The 19,588-nt window shown below is 42.0% G+C and overlaps 1 protein-coding gene across 2 annotated transcripts in view; it reads right to left on the minus strand.

The window, feature by feature from the left end:
* phlpp2 (PH domain and leucine rich repeat protein phosphatase 2) overlaps positions 1-19,149 on the minus strand; it is a 30,687-nt gene extending 11,538 nt beyond the window's left edge. For both annotated transcript variants that reach the window (XM_058088836.1, XM_058088837.1), the window contains exons 1-8: positions 18,829-19,149; positions 16,220-16,500; positions 13,933-14,066; positions 5,878-6,068; positions 4,999-5,124; positions 1,927-2,081; positions 1,509-1,655; positions 1,190-1,420 (exon numbers count right to left, since the gene is read on the minus strand). In XM_058088836.1, coding sequence (XP_057944819.1) covers positions 1,190-1,420; positions 1,509-1,655; positions 1,927-2,081; positions 4,999-5,124; positions 5,878-6,068; positions 13,933-14,066; positions 16,220-16,500; positions 18,829-19,014 — 1,451 coding nt within the window. In that variant the 5' untranslated portion in view covers positions 19,015-19,149. The remainder of the gene's footprint in view (positions 1-1,189; positions 1,421-1,508; positions 1,656-1,926; positions 2,082-4,998; positions 5,125-5,877; positions 6,069-13,932; positions 14,067-16,219; positions 16,501-18,828) is intronic.
* Positions 19,150-19,588: the final 439 nt, after the last annotated feature.

The raw sequence follows: 19,588 nt of genomic DNA on the forward strand, positions 1-19,588 counted from the left end.
TGGAACTATGAACTGATTATGTGATGCACTCAATTGTAATCTGATGCATGTTCAAATGAAATAAAACCATGACCATTACCATAAAGCAACATTAAATTTACTGTATTCATTGTTGGATTTGACTCGCACATTTTGCATTCTCCCTCCAGTCAAATAGACAATATCTCCTGAATGCCTGCCAAGTAGTTAATAAACAACTCTTCCACCAGCGCAGCCATCCTACTAATTCTCCACACACACATACCTTGTACTTGTTGGTCATTTTGAACCCACACCTTATGCTAACGCTGTCGTTGAGTTATTGGCCGGCTGCGTGGTGGGGCACAAGTGCAATAGTAGTGTAACAAATATCAATGAGCGATGCACGGTAATTCTTCAAGAGGTACGACTAAGCCAACAAGTACACATAACTCTAAAGATCCAAAGCGGGAAGAGGGAAGCGGTGCTGGGAATAAATCATTTAAAAGTCCAAGAGAAATGAATGAGTGTTAGGAAAAAGGATGTTTATCTTTTTTGACATTAATGACATGCATGGCATGCATGGGCATGCCCAGCCGGGAAAAGGCCCCGGGGCAGACCTAGGACACGCTGGAGGGATTATGTCTCACAGCTGGCCTGGGAACGCCTTGGTGTCCTCCCGGTGGAGCTGGGGGAGGTGGCCGCGGACCGGGAAGTCTGGGCTTCCCTACTAAGACTGCTGCCCCCGCGACAAGTAGAGGAAAATGGATGGATGGACGGACATTAATGACAGAAAGATAAACAAAAAAGAAACAGGAATGATGGAGGGGGGTGAGATGGGGAATCCCTTCGTCTATTGTCGGACACTTCATTAGGTACACATAAACAACCTCATCAGATTAAACATGAGAGCTTTTCAAGGAACATAATGTTCCCTTTTTCAAATTGCACCTGTATCATAATAAAACCATCATATATAACCATATAACCATCATCAAAAAGGGCAGTGTCAATACAGAGTAATATTTTGCAATAAAATAAGTAACAATGCAAAAAAGTAATAATAAAGAAATAGACATGAATAAATAACCTGTAAAAATTGGGCATTACTGCCTCCAGGATGTAGTTTTACTTCGGATTAGTTTACACACTAACAACCATATTATATATCTTGAAACCCTATTCCATTTTGTTGCTGTTATATGATATTTTATAAAAAAAATTTATTTACCTGAGGTCAATGTGTTTTAGGTGGCCCATAGAGAGCAGAGCACACACTTCCAGACACACCACTTGGTTTCCAGCCATGGACAACTTGTCCACAGCGCTCAGTCTCTGCAGCACAGCGGGGATGTGATTGAAGTCGTTGAAGGAGAGTCCCAGACTGCTGAGCTGGGAGAGTCCACCTAGCTCAGCAGGCAGAGAGCTTAGGTGGTTTCCGTCTAAAGACAGAGTCTGGAGGCTGGAAGACCAGACCAGAAATGAAGACAAAGAAGAAGAGAATATCAACATGTCACACAAACAAATGACAATGAGTGACAATGCGTCACCTTTGGAGGTTGTCGATCTGCACGGGGACAGTGTGGAGGTTGTTGCAGGAAAGGTTGAGCTCAGTGAGGTTGAGGATCTCGCATACACATTCAGGAAAGACACCCAAACGGTTGTGAGACAAGTTCAAGCTCTTCAACTGTGAGAACCTACAGATGGCAAAAACATCTACCTTTAAAAAGGTGTTGACCTAACAGTATGTTCATGAGTTTTGCCGTGGTATATTATCACAATGCATCACTATTATGGCCATTCAACTACAAAAGCCTCAGTATGAAAGCATGCTGTATTGAACTGATCAAATAAAAGACTGAGAAGAAGTTCCAAAACTCCACTTGGATATTAACCATTAGTGTATAAATCAGGAGAACCCATCCACTGTGTCTACAGTATTGCATGTTCCTCCAAGCAGGTTATTACCTGGGGAGGTGGAGCAGACCTCCGGGCCCCAGCAGGTTCATGAAGTTGTGTCGCAAGTTGAGGTGGGTGACATCTTGGCTGTAGAACAGATACTCAGGCAGCTCCTCCAGACTGTAGCAGGACAGGTCCACCAAACTGACGGTCTGAGCTACCACCTTAACACACATAAACATGCAGGTTCAAAAATGCAGAAATGCTGATTATAAAACCCATGCATAAAAATACATATACATGTATAAAAGAGCTTGGGGCCAATTTATAGAAGCTTGGCTCCCATGTAACTCAAATCCCTTAACCAATCAGAGGCAAGAAAATGTTACCAAAATGTTACCAACACATACAGTAACTGTCTGATTTTGCCATTAGTGGCACATGCAACACTGTGATTAATTAATTAATTTATTTATTCATTTTTCGACCGCTTATCCTCACGATGGTCGTGGGGGTGCTGGAGCCTATCCCAGCTGTCTTCTGGCGAGAGGCGTGGCACATATAGACAAACAACCATTCACACTCACATTCATACCTATGGACAATTTGGAGTCGCTAATTAACCTAGCATGTTTTTGGAATGTTTTTTACCCGGAGAAAACCCACGCATGCACAAGGAGAACATGCAAACTCCACACAGAGATCGCTGTGGGTAGAATTGAACTTGGGACTCCTAGCTGTGAGGCCTGTGTGCTAACCACTCGTCCAGCGTGCAGGCAAAGTGTGATTCAACAGATGGTAAAAAAGTAGTGATTTTCTTGTAAAATGAGAGCTGACAAAACTGGTGTCATATCCTTATAGTGTTGGTTAGTTTGGTGTTGATGTCTTCCTGCCAACTCTCCTCGTCCTTTCCCTGCTGTATGGGGCAGTGGAGCCCTCTTCCCAAGTTACCAAGGAAGGCAAATGAGAATGGTGTTAATCGGCTTTGCACATATACTTGCTGGTTAAAAACAAAGCCTGTGCATCCATGTTTTGTGGCTTTGAGAAGAAAAACGCCCTACCCTATCCTACCTAGCAACAAGCGACCTCAAAAGTGTGTCACATCCTCAGAAAAAAAGAATCCCATGCCATGTCTTTATTGAAAGTCTGTGCATTTTAGTATATTTCTGTTATGTGATAAACTGAGAGGACAAAAAGCATCATCGCAGTAAAAGACAGAATTATGTTGTTTGGATCCACCATTTTTTAAACCCTGACAACGCATTGATCATTCATGCTCTAGTACAGTCACTCAGTCCTCCCCATGAATGATGACACATCCTTTCAGGTATTGACCGCATTATGGGCAAATGACATTCATACATTTCTTTTTGCACAAAAGAAGCACTGAAACAGACCCGAGTGTGAGGACAGCATCCCCAATAACCACAAGGCTCTATACAGTGGCGGAAAGACAAAGACAAAGCTGCTCATCTTCCCATATAAACGCCTGTGGGTGTGAATGCTTTTCTAAGATCAATGAGACTAATTAGGTGATGTGGGAACCGGAGGGATGGATTGATTGAGAAGAAAGAAAACATTGGAAGAAGAAACAACTGAAGCAGTGTGGAGGAGAAGGGAGGCTGCATGATGGAAGCCATTTAACAACAAATGCATGGTCGTAGACAACTCTTCTATTTTGCCGTGTTCAATCAGAAGCGAAGCTGAGGGATCTTCCCACACAAATTAACACACTTTACAGCAAAGGACATAAAATGTAAACATTGTATTAATATATCCAATGTTCCTGTACTTCATCAATATTATCTATGTAGCAGAAATTGTGTATGTATTGTATAACAGCACATACTGTAAAGACTTATCTGCAACTAATTGGATTCCCGTTTTGTTCGGTCGACTTTCTCCTTTCATGGCTAATCATAGGTCGTCTCCACCTCAGTGGACACGCTCACAATGTCTGCCCGGCTTCAGTAAGAGGAGCAATGGCACAAAAGTCATTAAACTGAACAAAGAGAGCTTAGTGTAAATGACTGATGCCACACACACTCATCCCTTGATGAGATAGAATGGGCCAAAAATTATAGAAAAAAAAGGCATACGGTGTATAAATGACATTTGTAGTGCCCCCAGAATGCTTTGGAAGACATGCTAGCATACATGTACAATAATCCCTCATTTATCGCGGTTAAAGTTTCCAGATTTGACCGTGATCAGTGAATTTTGGGGATTCCTTATTTACAGATCAAATTTTGTACGCATAGAAAACCTTGTAAATATGGTTATACTTGTATTTACCAATAGAAAATAACATTTAATATATATATATATATAATACACACTGAAACTTGTTCCAGTTTTTCCAGTACTAATGGCGGTGGCGATTATCTCATCAGTGTTACATAATGTAACATTACTGACACCTAGTGACCAGTGTTGAATACTAGGGATCAACCGATATGTTTTTTTTGGGGTCGATGCCGATACCGATTTTTTTCCATCACCCTTAGCCGAGGGCCGATTTTGCTTGGGTCGATATTTGTGGCCGATACTGCTTTTGATCCCTCAATTTACATGAAAAAATGACCATGATAACAAATATTACAGGCCTCATTTTTAAACAAATATTTTTTGAAATGTAAACACTGAACACAGTAGGATTCAGCTTTCTTAAACACACATTTAAACAGCATTATCAACTTTAAAAAGTATAAATATTCAACCATGTGCAAAACATTTCTGTCATAGTTTAAATTTATCTAGCATCGATGTGATGACTGCTCCTCCGCAGCGTGACTCGCACCCGGCACAGTGCGGCACACCCACGCCTCTAACCCTCCCACCGGCGCAAGTGGCAAAAAGGGAGGAGCCGAGTGTAATCTTAACCAATCAAATGAACGGCTCTCATTGCCTTTAAATGTGCAGAACTGGACTGCGCATCAGAAGCCACAATGCGCGTCATGTACCACATACACCACAGGCAATACAGTATGCATGCATGTTTTTGACCGTTTTTCACTGTTTTGTGTGCAGCAGTTCCGGGGTACAGGAATAGTATGAAGTGACCGTAACTGAGGAAACAAACTGGAAACAGACACAGCAAGGTCAACAAGATGGCAGACACACATTGTGTCTCCTGCTTACTTTGGATGCCTGTCGATGCCATCGCTGGTAGTCGGTCAGTGTGTCAAAGTTGACAAAGTAGGTCTGAGCCTGCGATCCTGCCGAGCTGAACATCAGACAGTGTTGTCTCCTCTTCACCTCCTCCACCTCCACAACACAAACAGTACAGAGTATTTATTAATATGGCTGCAATTTGCAGTGGTGTACACATGCACTGTATCATACTGAGAGATGATATTATGGTATGGTGGGATATCATGGTTGTCTTCTTCAGCTAGTCAAATGGGGCAAAATATTAGACAGACTTCTCTGTACGATGAAGTGTGCAATAATGATGGCATTAGATTGGGCAGGTATTCTTAAGCAGGCAGAGTTTCTATGGTTAAATGTGTTTCATGGAAGTATTGTAATATGTGCATACAGCCTGCCCTGAACTTTTTTTTTTCAGATCAAATTAACTTTATTTGTATAGCACTTTTCCTGCAAAGACATGCAACACTAAGTGCTTTACAGCACCATCTATGATCACTGCAGAAATAAAATAAACAAAACCCAGCAAAAGTGGGAAATAGAGCAAGATGCCATAATATAACAAAAAAATAAAAATGTATTATTATTTTTATATTATCATAAATAAACTGTGGTTTATTTAGTCTAAAAAATGTTGACAATAATATCTTCGCCCGTCAAGTTGTGGGACAATAAGCATTTACTGGGATAGACTCCAGCATGCCCTTAAAATTCTTGCGACCAGTCCAGGGTGTACCGCACCTATCGCCTGAAGACAGCTGGGATAGGCTCCAGCATACCCACGACCGTCGTGAGGATAAGTGGTACAGACAATGGATTGATGGATGGATGTTCTTTTTTTTTTTTTTGCCCTGAACTCTGACTTCTCACCTTTCCCCCTACGAGAGGCAGGATGTGCATCTTGCCTGTCAGGCTGTCTTTCACCGAGGCCACAATGAGACAAGTTCCGCAGAGAATGACCTGCCGCTCAGCCCACTTGTGCAGCTGCGTCTTGCCCTTCCTGACGCTGAACACGCCCTTCAACAGGGTGCGCTCCTGCTGGTCGGCATTCACGGGTCGCTCTGGAGGACAGAGAGAGAGATAGAGACAGAGAGCATCCTCACTGTGAGGCTTAGCGCAGATCAACAAACATCTCACTAATGGACAGGAAGCCTCACCTAAGTCTACTGCGATAAATAACATCAGCTAATTCATAGCAAACGTTCGAAAGCTCCGTGAAGTCACAGGTCAGCGGGATTTCACCTACTGATTAGTTGACTCTTAGTTGAGCTTTCCATTTACACCAATTACACTGACATCAGCACTTCTAACTACATTGATAATGTTGTTATGCTTCCAATGGTATATCTTATTTAAAAAGAGGGATGCCCTATGCAATGTCTACACCAAACAAAAAAAGCCACTACTCCGGGTTTGCATTTTTCGGGGGTCTCCATAAGCCTCCAGATCTTAAACGGTGGTTATCAACTTACTTTGTCACGTCGGTTCTCAGCTTTATGTTCACATGGTAATAGTAATGGTTTTATTTCATTTGAACATGCATCAGATTACAATTGAATGCATCACATAATCAGTTCACAGTTCCACATGTCCAAAAGGAGTAGGAAGAAGCAAAGCTTATTAAATCCTACCCCTCCATCTGGTACTTTTACAATCAGTACCTGTTACATTTGTTCACTTCCTGCTTTCCATAATACAGTTTAAGGTTGTTTTTTTTGTTGTTTTTTTATAATGCACCTTGTACCGAAGTACGAGGTGATATGACCATACAATGACATAATGGGTACCATAGTAAGTGTCAATATAGTGATATATATAGCACATCATGACTGGTTCAAGACTCTTCATCCTTGTATTTAGCAAACATCAACTGCTTGTATTGTTTCTTGAATTGGCTCATCCTTGTGCATTGTTTGAAATTTACTTTTACAATCAGTAACTGTTACATTTGTTCACTTCCTGCTTTCCATAATATAGTTTAAGGTTTTGTTTTTTTTATATTACCTCGTACTGAAGTACGAGGTGATATGACCATACAATGACATAATGGTTACCATAAAACTTCTACACCACTATGTACATCTGTGTAATACTTTGTTTTTTACATTCAGTATAGTTACTCCAGACTCCATTCACTGTGCAATATCTGATCAACCTCCATGTGCAATATTCAGTGTTCTAAATGCAATATACTAGGTTCTATGTGAGGTATTCCATGATGCCTCATATTAACTCACTTTAAACTCACTTTAACTCAAGATCTCAGTGTATAGACTGGTCATATGTCTCATCTCCTTTCATATTATCTGCATACTGTATTTGTATATAACTCTGGGAAAAAACTGTTGATTTTGTTAATACTTGGCCTGTTTATATTGTTTATTTTTCTATATTGTGTATTTTGTACTGCTTAACTGATTCTGTATTGCTGTGCAATGCAAATTTCCCCACTGAGGGACGAATAAAGGCATATCTTAATCTTAATCTTAATAGTAACTGTCAATATAGTGAAAAAAAGCACATCATGACTGGTTCATAAAAGGAGACGTTTAACGTTATATTAGTCTACTTCCGTGCAACAATGTAGTAATCCCAGACGGTGTCTTTTACACAAGAGGATCAAGTAATTATTATGGAGCGTTATGAGAAGTTGAAAGAGATTATTACTGCCAAAAACAACACTGTTGCTGCCAATAGAGCGAGGGAATACATCAGTTAACACTGTTTATTATATTATACCCTTTGTGTTTTCATTTACATATTGAAAATCCTGGATAAATGTTTTTTTTTATGCAAGGTGAAAATGCCCCATGTGCATTATGAGGATCATTATCTAAATAACAATCTGATTGTGATTTTATTTATTGTTTATGATGCCATCCATGTGCCACTAAACTGACCAAAAATCCAAATGATATGAAAACATAAAGGCAACAAACAATGACTTCCACTGCTTCTTCCTCCTCATGTGATTGGCAAGCATCCTTCTTTGCGTCCACCTTCTCTTCCACTTGTCAAGGACATCCAACTGAAGGGAAAGCCTGCCTTTTATGTTTGCCAGTAAAACTGATTATGAACTGAGCAAAGAGCTTAAGACAACAAAGTGATGGCAAGCAGCACATCCACTGCAGTGCCTCGTCCTTGCACCACAAAAAGATTTTGGTGCCTTCTGGAATCATCGTTATTATCATTGTTTGTGAAGTATGTGAACGAGTAAGACGGTTCTCGGATAGACTGAAAAATGTCAATGTTCCACCCCTCCCTTATCATCGCATCATCTAGTGTCTTTATTACCATTGCTCAGTGGAGGCTGAACGAACAAACGGCATTACTGCATGGTGCACCAACTGCTCAGCATCACACAGCAACTCTCCATAGAGTGCTAAACACATCTCAGCCAAAGGTGGAACCTTGCCCAGGCCATCTTCTCTCATTGGCTGCCATCTGGAAGAGCCTTTAAAAAATGACTACAGGGCCAGAGTCCAAAACAGCTTTTATCCAAAGGCCATCATTTGTAATTATGTACGTGGATTTAATGGATGAAGGCACTAGAATCTGTCAATATGCTATACGGTGTTCCCTCGGTACATCGCGGTTTCCTCACGAGAGTCGCGGGGGTTCTGGAGCCTATCCCAGCTGTCTTGGGGCGAGAGGCGGGGTACACCCTGGACTGGTCGCCAGCCAATCACAGGGCACATATAGACAAACAACCATTCCCACTCACATTCATACCTATGGACAATTTGGAGTCGCCAATTAACCTAGCATGTTTTTGGAATGTGGGAGGAAACCGGAGTACCCGGAGAAAACCCACGCATGCACGGGGAGAACATGCAAACTCCACACAGAGATGGCCGAGGGTGGAATTGAACCCTGGTCTCCTAGCTGCGAGGTCTACGTGCCAACCACTCATCCGCCGTGCCGCCCCATCCCTTGCCATAATAACAGTAAATGCATGCAAATCTAATCTAACCTGCAGCTACTGGTAAGAGATATGCATATAGTATCACATGCAGACAACATAGGAGATATTTCACACCACTGGATCTTATCAGCGTATCAAGTCATCTGAAAATCATTAGTCAACTTACGCAACATGTTTTCACCATAAAGAGCCAACTTCTCTAAAAACAATTGCTCTCCCTCAAGGTCTGTGGTGCTATCAGTTGCTATGGAAATCGGTTTGTTCTCCAAATCAAAGTCCAGTCTGAGCTAGTAAACTTCCCCTCTGCAAATAAAAGCTCTTGTGACTTGACAGGGTTATAGTGGGTTAACTACTCCTCGACGCTTATTTTCATGATGTTTTATTGGAAGAGAGACCAGGATGACAGATCTATTTGCCACACACCAAACTTTTGTGAAACGCCCTGTGTGGGAAGGCGGCCAAACCATGAGGAGAATGAGACAAGTGAAAGATCGGCGTGGGCTGCAGCCTTCACTCTGGAGTGTCGTTGACATGTCACTTCACACAAGCGTGCATGGCGAGCGGCGAGGTTGATGCAAGGTTAAAAACATGATGTGGAATTATTAAAAAGTGGATAAATTAAGTACAACAGGGTGGAGGACTACAGGGGACATTAAACTTGATCTTGACATAATAGGAAAACTGTGGTCCTTCATACTTGATTGCTTAGGGAATTGACTCATGCACCAACCACACAGTAAGGACAACAGTAATAGGGCACGTGGCCCTCTTTTGCAACTAATACTCATGTTCCAAGGCTGCACGGTGGACAAGTGGTTAGCACATGCCACACAGCTAGGAGACCCAAGTTCGATTCCACCCTCGGCCATCTCTGTGTGGAGTTTGCATGTTCTCCCCGTGCATGCGTGGGTTTTCTCCGGGTACTCCGGTTTCCTCCCACAATTGGTGACTCCAAATTGTCCATAGGTATGAATGTGAGTGTGAATGGTTGTTTGTCTATATGTGCCCTGTGATTGGCTGGCGACCAGTCCAGGCTGGAGTCCAGCACCCCCGCCACCCTCGTGAGGATAAGCGGTAGAAAATGAATGAATAAATACTTGTGTTCCAAAGCGTTCCCACCAACACACACTACTACCAAAACAAGACTCAAAATGGACTATAAAAATGCCTGCACTGTTTTGTACTGTCATCTAATTCGATATTTTGTTTTTCTTTGTTCAATTAGTACATGACAATAACCAGTCTGTCAGATTTTTGACAAAAACGAACTGGACTTTTTGCTTGATGTTGCTCAAATTCTACAGGCCCCTTAAAATGCATGCCAAATTTCATGGGGATCTGGCAAAATACACTAAAGTTATAGTTTTTTTTTTAGGGAAATGTCAAGTCAATCTGTCATACAGCACCACTGTGTGGAGTATTTTTCTGAAAAATAATACCACACAACACAGTAGTGGTGCATGTTTTGCCAGATGCCCCCCCCCCCCTTTTGTGTGCAGAGATGCAGGAGTAGAAGGTTAGCTAACACAAACAAATCCATACAAACTTCAAATATACAGTGAAACACTCACTAACACTATAGGCCAGCCCTTGATTGAATCATTCATTTTTAAAAAGGCATGTCTCCAGACACACACATAGCAAAAAGTAGCCCAATAATGACTACAAACATCTGGACACTGAGACACTTTAGCCAATAGAGACAAAGTTAGACTTCTATGCCAGTTCCTGCCTCATCTCCTGTCACAACACTGATCTCCATCTGCATGATATTTATAGTTTACAAATCGTTTTGTTTCAAAGCAACTAACAAGCCGTTAAAAGTCAGAACTTAGAATAGCAAAGCTCCTTTGTTGGCAATGAACTCAAAAGTCAGCCTGACAAATAGCTCTTATTGGTTGGAGTGTGTAGTCTCCTTAAAGGGGACCTATTATGCTCATTTTATAGATTGTAAACAAATATGGCTTTCCCTTACAAATAAACGCTTTTTACAAGCCATTGCTAGCAACGTAAACACAGAAAAAGAGAGTGTATTGTGCCTACAGCCACGCCTATAAGGAAGTCCGCTCCTCTGTGACATCACAAAGGAACAATTTTGCAACGCCCTCTGAAACAGAGCATTTTGCACCATCCCAAACTTCTTTCAGGGCTCACTTCCAAATGCGCAAACCTCATTATCTGAAATTTTGGCATGGTTTAACACGAGGATACAACATTCTAATTACATTTATAGATCAGAAAAGTAGAAAAAGCATAATATGTCCCCTTTAATATTTCAGTATTGAACAAAGCAAAACTTGTTCTCAATCACAAATCACTCCACACACTTTATTGCTCTTTACTGGTTCTTCCATATCTTACTTATTGTGTGGAAATATGGGCTAATAACTAATGAATGAAGGAATGTTGTACGTGACATACGGTCATCGGAAAAGTGCAGAGCATATTCGCGATTCTGCATTAATCATCCCACAAATTCTCATATTTTTGGTCAAATTATTGCAATTTTAAAGTTTTTGGACTTGTAAAAGATATGAGGTACATCAGTGTGTATTCTACAGCTTGTAGGACATAGATTGACTCTAACAAGAGAGAGAACATGTTGAGGGTGACAGACCGCTCCATCAGAGACACCTCATATTACAAGGAGCTGTCAGGAAATGATGGGGATTTTGCTCGTATGCTCGGGGCTATTGCGCTTTCCGTCTCATTTTTCTACCAAGTCATCCACTCCTAGCAAAGCTCACGTAAAAGCACATGAAACTCACACATTCAAGATGTGATTATTATGACCTGGAAAACAGACTGCTGTCAAATCCTGCTGGAACTTATTCTGTCCTAAAACTGTCCGTGGTGTAAATTTATGATCTTTTCCTGTCTTTATGACACATAGATGATCATGTGAATGAATGACATCATTGACTTAGCTCACTTTTATAGAGAACTAAATAGGGCTGCAGCTCGCAAATATTTTGGTAATCGAGTATTCTAGTGAAGTTTTTGTTGTTTGTAGCATCTATTATACACTGCATGTTCTACTACTAGTTAGCATCAAGTTTAGCAACCGTTAAAGAGACAATAAAAAGAGACAATTATTTAAAAACAAATAACAGCGCAGTTGGTAGAGCATCAGACTTTCAATCTGAGGGTCCAGGGTTTAAGTCCCTATTCAGGTGGTGAGTGGGAGGCCCCATTAGGCAAGACCCTAATGGGGATAACTGGTATGGAAAATGGATGGATGGATTTATGCTGTACATTTGACATATATTATCACATATTTACAAATGATTACCAATTTATGGTGAATGAGCAGTGTTTTCTGCAGAAAAAAAAAATGCAATAATTTGAACAAAAATATAAGAATTTGCGGGACGATGAATGCAGAATCGCGAATATGCTCTGCACTTTTCCGATGACCGTACAACATTCATTCATTCATTCATTCATTCATTTTCTACCGCTTATCCTCACAAGGGTTGCAGGGGTGCTGGAGCCTATCCCAGCTGTCTTCGGGCAAGAGGCGGGGTACACCCTGGACTGGTCGCCAGCCAATCACAGGGCACATATAGACAAACAACCATTCACACTCACATTCAATGAAACTTTCATATCAAGGCGGGGGCCTCAAACTAATGTCCTGCGGGCCATATTTGGCCCGCGGGCCGCATGTTTGAGACCCCTGCTGTAGATATACAGATATAAAGTCATCAATCCAACTTATTACTACATTTTAGCTGACTCAAACAGTCACTGTGAGTCAAATAAATCTCACTACTCTCATGACTCATTCAGGGACACCGGTGGTGGGTCTCTATCAACTTTGCACCCCCGGTGGATGAGTGCCAGAGATTAGAGCAGGCCATGTTACTGAGCTCCCAGCAGCTGCACGGGCTGACCCACGCAAGCACTGGCCCTCGAGCCTGCAGCATTTGTTTTCATTTGATGAAGTCAGCATTTAGTAATGATTACTCCTTCATCCATGTTTTGTTTTCATCTCAGCAGGAGTCTGAGGGGGAGGTTTGCAAAGGCTCAAAATGAGGAGGATGACAGCGGGAGGTAATAAGGAGACTGATCAAATGTTCGGTCATACATGACACTTATATGGTTCGTGTTGCGTGTTCCTCCCTTAATAATAAAAAGTTTCGTTTAAAAACTGCATTTTATGGTCAGTTGTCAGTGACTAATATTTAAATTAGTTTGATGATCCACCCGGCTGCATGGCGGTCAAATGGTTAGCACGCAGACCTCACAGCTAAGGAGACCAGGGTTCAATTCCACCCTCGGCCATCTCTGTGTGGAGTTTGCATGTTCTCCCCGTGCATGCGTGGTTTTCCTCCGGGTACTCCGGTTTCCTCCCACATTCCAAAAACAAGCTAGGTTAATTGGCGACTCCAAATTGTCCATAGGTATGAATGTGAGTGTGAATGGTTGTTTGTCTATATGTGCCCTGTGATTGGCTGGTGACCAGTCCAGGGTGTACCCCGCCTCTGGCTCGAAGACAGCTGGGATAGGCTCCAGCAACCCCCGCGAGGAAAAAGCGGTAGAAAATGAATACATTAATGTGAGTGTGAATGGTTGTTTGTCTATATGTGCCCTGTGATTGGCTGGCGACCAATCCGGGGTGTACCCTGCCTCTCGCCCGAAGACAGCCGGGATAGGCTCCAGCACCCTCGCGACCCTCATGAGGATAAGCGGTAGAAAATGAATATTGTTACTGCTGTCATGTGTTCATATTGGTAGACAAATCAGTATATCATGTAATATGTGACTTTTTTTTACCATTTTTTACTAAATACATAATAAGGAAAAATAAATTATATGATGATTAACACACACACACCGACCACAACGTTAAGCACCCTTGCAGTACAACAGCTGTATAAAATTTGTGCCTCAATCCCACTGATGGTATGGAGGAAACATGACTTCCATCAGTTCCCAATGAAGTCAGATGATGATGAAGATGATGAAGATGAGCCCTGTGGGTGCGCCGTACTCACCACTGTAGAAACGGATCAAGCAGCTGAGGTCTGAATTGGCCGCCTCCTGCTGCACACGCACTGGGTCTGCATAGCCCATAGCGGCCAGATAGTCATACACCATCTGGAGAGGACGCTCTGTGGGCTCCAGCCTCCTGCACCACACAAGCAGAACGCAGTATGCTAAATATTACTTCATTGTGGAGTGGTTTGTATTAGAAATAGAGCAATATTTGCACATGTGGAAAACTATTGGGGCTCTGCTGCAATAACAGAATGATTTATATTTGATATTATTATTATTATAAAACATCCGTCCTGCTCTGCAAAGGCCCACAGCATGCACTGGATACTGATAGTGCTGCCAGACATTCTCCTGCAGCTTTTACACATACGTTCTAGTGTAAATATGATTTATTTGAATATTTTACAACCATGAGTTACTACTCCTTGCAGCCTGTAGAGTAGCTCCAAACAAAGTGAAGATAACAACGCCACTTTATTTGTCAGGGTCATTTAATGCACCGCTTGTCCTAAGCTGCACCCACTGGAGGAGACGTCTGGGTGTCTCCCTTTTGGAAACGTTACCAAGTGGGAGGAAACTGGAGACAAGAATGTCACGTCTGCCCACAGGGCACTTCAAGGGAAGTCCCAAGAACACAATAGCGACCAGGATGGGTGGATGTCCTTCACTAAGTATGTTTCATCACTTCATTCATTTTTAACATGGAGTAATAAAACACAGCTAGGAGACCAGGGTTCTATTCCACCCTCGGCCATCTCTGTGTGGAGTTTGCATGTTCTCCCCGTGCATGCGTGGGTTTTCTCCGGGTACTCCGGTTTCCTCCCACATTCCAAAAACATGCTAGGTTATTGGTGACTCCAAATTGTCCATAGGTATGAATTTGAGTGTGAATGGTTGTTTGTCTATATGTGCCCTGTGATTGGCTGGCGGCCAGTCCAGGGTGTACCCCGCCTCTCGCCCAAAGACAACTGGGATAGGCTCCAGCGGTAGAAAATGAATGAATGTTATTTCAACATAAGGTGTTACATGATATATTTTGCAATACTATACAGTATAAAAGGCACCATAGTATGGCTCAGACTATTGTTTTGTGACATTACATTTGTATTATGACAGAGACACATTGCTGAGAATGCCAAATATTGCACATTTTGCCATAGAAAAAGCTATATTTTGCAATAAAAATGCTATATTGGACGACCAAATGCTTCATTTTATTATTAAGTGCTAGGTGTCTACAAAGCACAGTATTTTGCCATAAGAACGTTATATTTGGCCATAAAATAATTTCTAAATAATAGCCATATCATGCTAAAATATTTTAGCATGATATGGCTATATTTGGCATGATACATTCCTTCTAGATTTTGCAGAAACATTGCTATAGCGTCCCATAAAACACTATGATTTACCATTAATATAATGGTATATTTTACCATGATAATGCCACTAAAACAGTATATATTGTCATAATGTTATTTGTATATTCATTTTCTACCGTTTTTCCTCACAAGGGTCGCGGGGGTTGCTGGAGCCTATCCCAGCTGTCTTCGGGCGAGAGGCGGGGTACACCCTGGACTGGTGGCCAGCCAATCACAGGGCACATATAGACAAACAACCATTCACACTCACATTAACACCAATTAACCTAGCCTGTTTTTGGAATGTGGGAGGAAACCGGAGTACCCGGAGAAAACCCACGCATGCACGGGGAGAACATGCAAACTCCACACAGAGATGGCCGAGGGTGGAATTGAACCCTGGTCTCCTAGCTGTGAGGTCTGCGTGCTAACCACTCGCCCACCGTGCAGCCATGTTATTTGTATATAAAATATTTTATTTTAGAATACAAATATGTATTTCATATTTGGTCATATTTAGTAATAATTCTGGAGTTTGGGGTAAGGGGACATTGTTTTCCTGCTTCATGCAAGCATTTCCAAGTACCAAAAAGGTACATTTTTGACTAATAAAAATGCTTTACTAAGCCTAGAAAACTGAAAGGTAGAAGGAATGCAGCTTCTGAAAAATAGTGATATGAAATGTAATTAATATCCTGATTTTAAATGCTGGAGCTTCCTGTTACTCAATTTAAATGGATCCATTTTTATCGGCAATCAGAGGGGCAATTTAAGAGCAGCACTGCAGGAATATAAAATAGAGTGGCACAGCAAATCTACCATCTTCATAACTTGAGTGTATTATTTATTAGTGGTCTACAAGAGATAGCATGTACACTGCATACTAGACTCCATTCAAAGTGAAGATGAAATATGTATTTACCTGAGCAGGTCTCCATGCAGTTGAACATAGAGGTCCTGTCCATCCCTTTGGACACACATCTCCTCTACTGTGGTACTGGTAGAACACAGAACCAGCTGCAGGTCTGGCTGAGGGGTAGAGGAGGCCTGGGGCCCAGAGGCAGGGAGCTGGGGGTCCACCGTTGCCCCGTACAGGCACACACAGCCCCGCTGGGTGTCACTCTTTAACCAGTCACGTTCCCTGGATCCAAACCTGGTCTTTCTGGTCATGCAGCCCCGACTTCCATTACGTTTCATGTTGCGCTATGGAAAAACATGGAGCCAAAAAAACATTAGAATGACTTGCATTCATTTCCAGCAACTTCAATCACGTCATGCTTTCTAAAATGTCCAGATTGATGACATACAGATACACACACACACACACACACACACTCAGCTGCTGGTATCCATCAAGGATGCACCTTGACCTATCGCACTCTCTCATCTATGGGGAATATTCATGGACAAGGCTATAGGAATGTACAAGTCACATGATTTGTGTGCTCACCTAGCGAGTAGACGTTTGTCCTGCTGGCAAATCATTAAGACGTGCTGGCCTCGTTCTCATGTAATATTCAACAAGTCAGCACGGTATGTTGTCATTATACGCTATAGTTGTTGAACTAAAAATTATATAGTTTGCCATAAAAGCCTCCATTTTACTATGAAGTACTATATCTGTCCAGAAAATGCTATATTATGCAAAACAAGCCCTATACATTGTATTGCATAGTGTTGTATTTGTCAGTGAAATCCATATATTATGCAAAATTCTTTATATATTTTGCATAATACATTAGATTTTACAACTAAAGTGCTATGTTTTACAATAGCAATGCTAGATTTTGCAGTCAAATTGTTACATAACATAAAACAATAAATATGCTATATCTCCATGTAACATTCTATTTTACATTAAGGATGATACATTCTATATGTCGCCTTAACACACTGTATGTTATACTGACAATGAGGTGGAATCGGATGTTCTGGAACGAATTAATCATGCTAACCAATAACACTGTTGTGGCCGAAATCCACTTCCAGCTCAAATTCAATTCTGAAATACACGTACCACGTAAGGACATGGCGAAGACGGGGGCACCCTGTGTGTGTTTGGCCACAGAAGCACGAGCTTCAACAATCAATCCGACCTCAAATCATGCAGCTCGGCGACCATAAGTTAAAATACGGTACATTGAGTCGTTACGGGAATTACAACAGCCAAGCACTGCAAATTATGTAGAAGCAGCTATAGAGGAAATGCCTGTTTTGACAGCTAGCCGGGACGACTAGCGTTTTACTAGCGTAAATTGTCCATAGGTATTAATGTGAGTGTGAATTGTTGTTTGTCTATATGTGCCCTGTGATTGGCTGGCAACCAGTCCAGGGTGTACCCCGCTTCTCGACCGAAGATAGGATAGGCTCCAGCACTGCCCCATGACCCTAGTGAGGATAAGCGGTATTGAAAATGGATGGATGGACAATGCAATTGGGAGCGAGTGTCCAAAATAGACATTTTTATCAAATACTCGTTTTTTGTGAGTGGTTTTGGGACGTACCCCATGTGTCTTCATCACATACACAAGAATGCACAGGCGACAGTACACATGGATACGGTGGGAGACAAATATAACACAGAGCGTTTTGTGATGAAAAGGTATTATGAAATGTATTACTCTTTTGAACGCATATTGTTTTGAGAAGCCAAATTCTTTGTAAATGGCGCCAGCAACTAAGCGGAACTACGTTCCTCGTCACAGATCTCCGACCAAAACTGGACTCACAGGACCAATTGGGGGGGGGGGTTAAGTCACCGTTGCGATATACTTCACCATGTACAGGTTAGACTTTGCCATGAAATGTTATCTCGTTATAAAAATGTCTTATTTTAGCATACAAATGAAATATTTTGCCATAAATTATTCATATATTGCCATAAAATGTTTATTTTTTTTTACTGTAACAATTCTACCTTTGGCTATAAAATGGTATATTATGTAAATGAGACAAATATGGAGCAATATATGTGAAATGCAAATGAAAATACATATGCAGTGAATAAAATGTATAACATCACTCAAACTATTACTTCTCCTACTTGATTGTATACAATAAATATGCAAATAGGGCGGATGGGTTAATGATGATGTCAGTGTGCACTCACAGCAGGCCACAACATTAGGTACAGCTGCTGCACACAGAGATGGAACCATATGGTTATTTTTGTAATGAAAGCAGCCAGTAATATTAAGCAATACTGTACACTCCAGTGGATTAAATTCATTGGGTTGGTCAGCTGTACCTAATAAAGTGGCTTTAGTTAGCCAGGCATACGTGCACTAAATTGTGTGTGTTAGTATGTGTTAGTATGTGGCATCTGTGAGAAATTCCTTGCAGGTTTGACGGGAGTGACGATTAGATCAATCATCCTCATCGTGATCGTGGGAAATAAGAGAGCGTTACATCATTTTACGATCTTTGCGGTGCACTTTGCCCTGTCATGCAAGAAGAAGACTTGCAATGGAGCCCATAACACTTTCAACAACCGTCATCACTGAAGCAGACACGGTAGCAAACATCACCTGCCTTTAAGACTCTTATCCCGGCTGCAGCAGTACGGCCACCGCGACCTCCGGCGTGGATGAGCCCGGATGGGTGGTGGAGCACCGTGTCCGGCTGCCTGTCGATGCAAGCCCCGCTCTCTCTCTTCTCGGCGGCGGCAGAGGCGGCAGTGGCGGCCACGGTGCTGTCAGGCTGGTCCTCCATCGCCATCGCTTATCCGCGGACACCACACGGCTCCTCGGTGGCTGACAGGTAACTACTGCGAGGCGCACAGTGGAGCCCGAGTGGGAGCGGCGTCGCCATTGTCAGCCAGCCCGGAGCCGACTGCTTGCTTGCTGCCTGCAGGAGGGCCTCTGCTGCTGGATCAATATACATGACATGGGCGGGATCGGGGACCTTATTATTCATTCAGTGGCCGCTGCCCCCTTCCAGGAGAAACGTAACAGTGTAGTCTCCAACATTTCTATGCATTATTGTCATATACCATAGCTGGAGATGACCCCCTTCCTTTTGGAACACAAAAGTACTAATTATTGTTTCAATACATTAATAATAACGTTATTTTAGGCAAAATAGACTTTGCAATATATGCAGTACATGCACACGCATACATTATATATATATATATATATACACATACATACACACACACACACACATATATATATACATACACATATATATATTATATACACCTCACATATACACCTTCCTCACGAGGGTCGCGGGGGTGCTGGAGCCTATCCCAGCTGTCTTCGGGCGAGAGGCGGGGTACACCCTGGAC

This window comes from Doryrhamphus excisus, chromosome 12, assembly GCF_030265055.1.
Source record: "Doryrhamphus excisus isolate RoL2022-K1 chromosome 12, RoL_Dexc_1.0, whole genome shotgun sequence".
NCBI lineage: Eukaryota > Metazoa > Chordata > Actinopteri > Syngnathiformes > Syngnathidae > Doryrhamphus > Doryrhamphus excisus.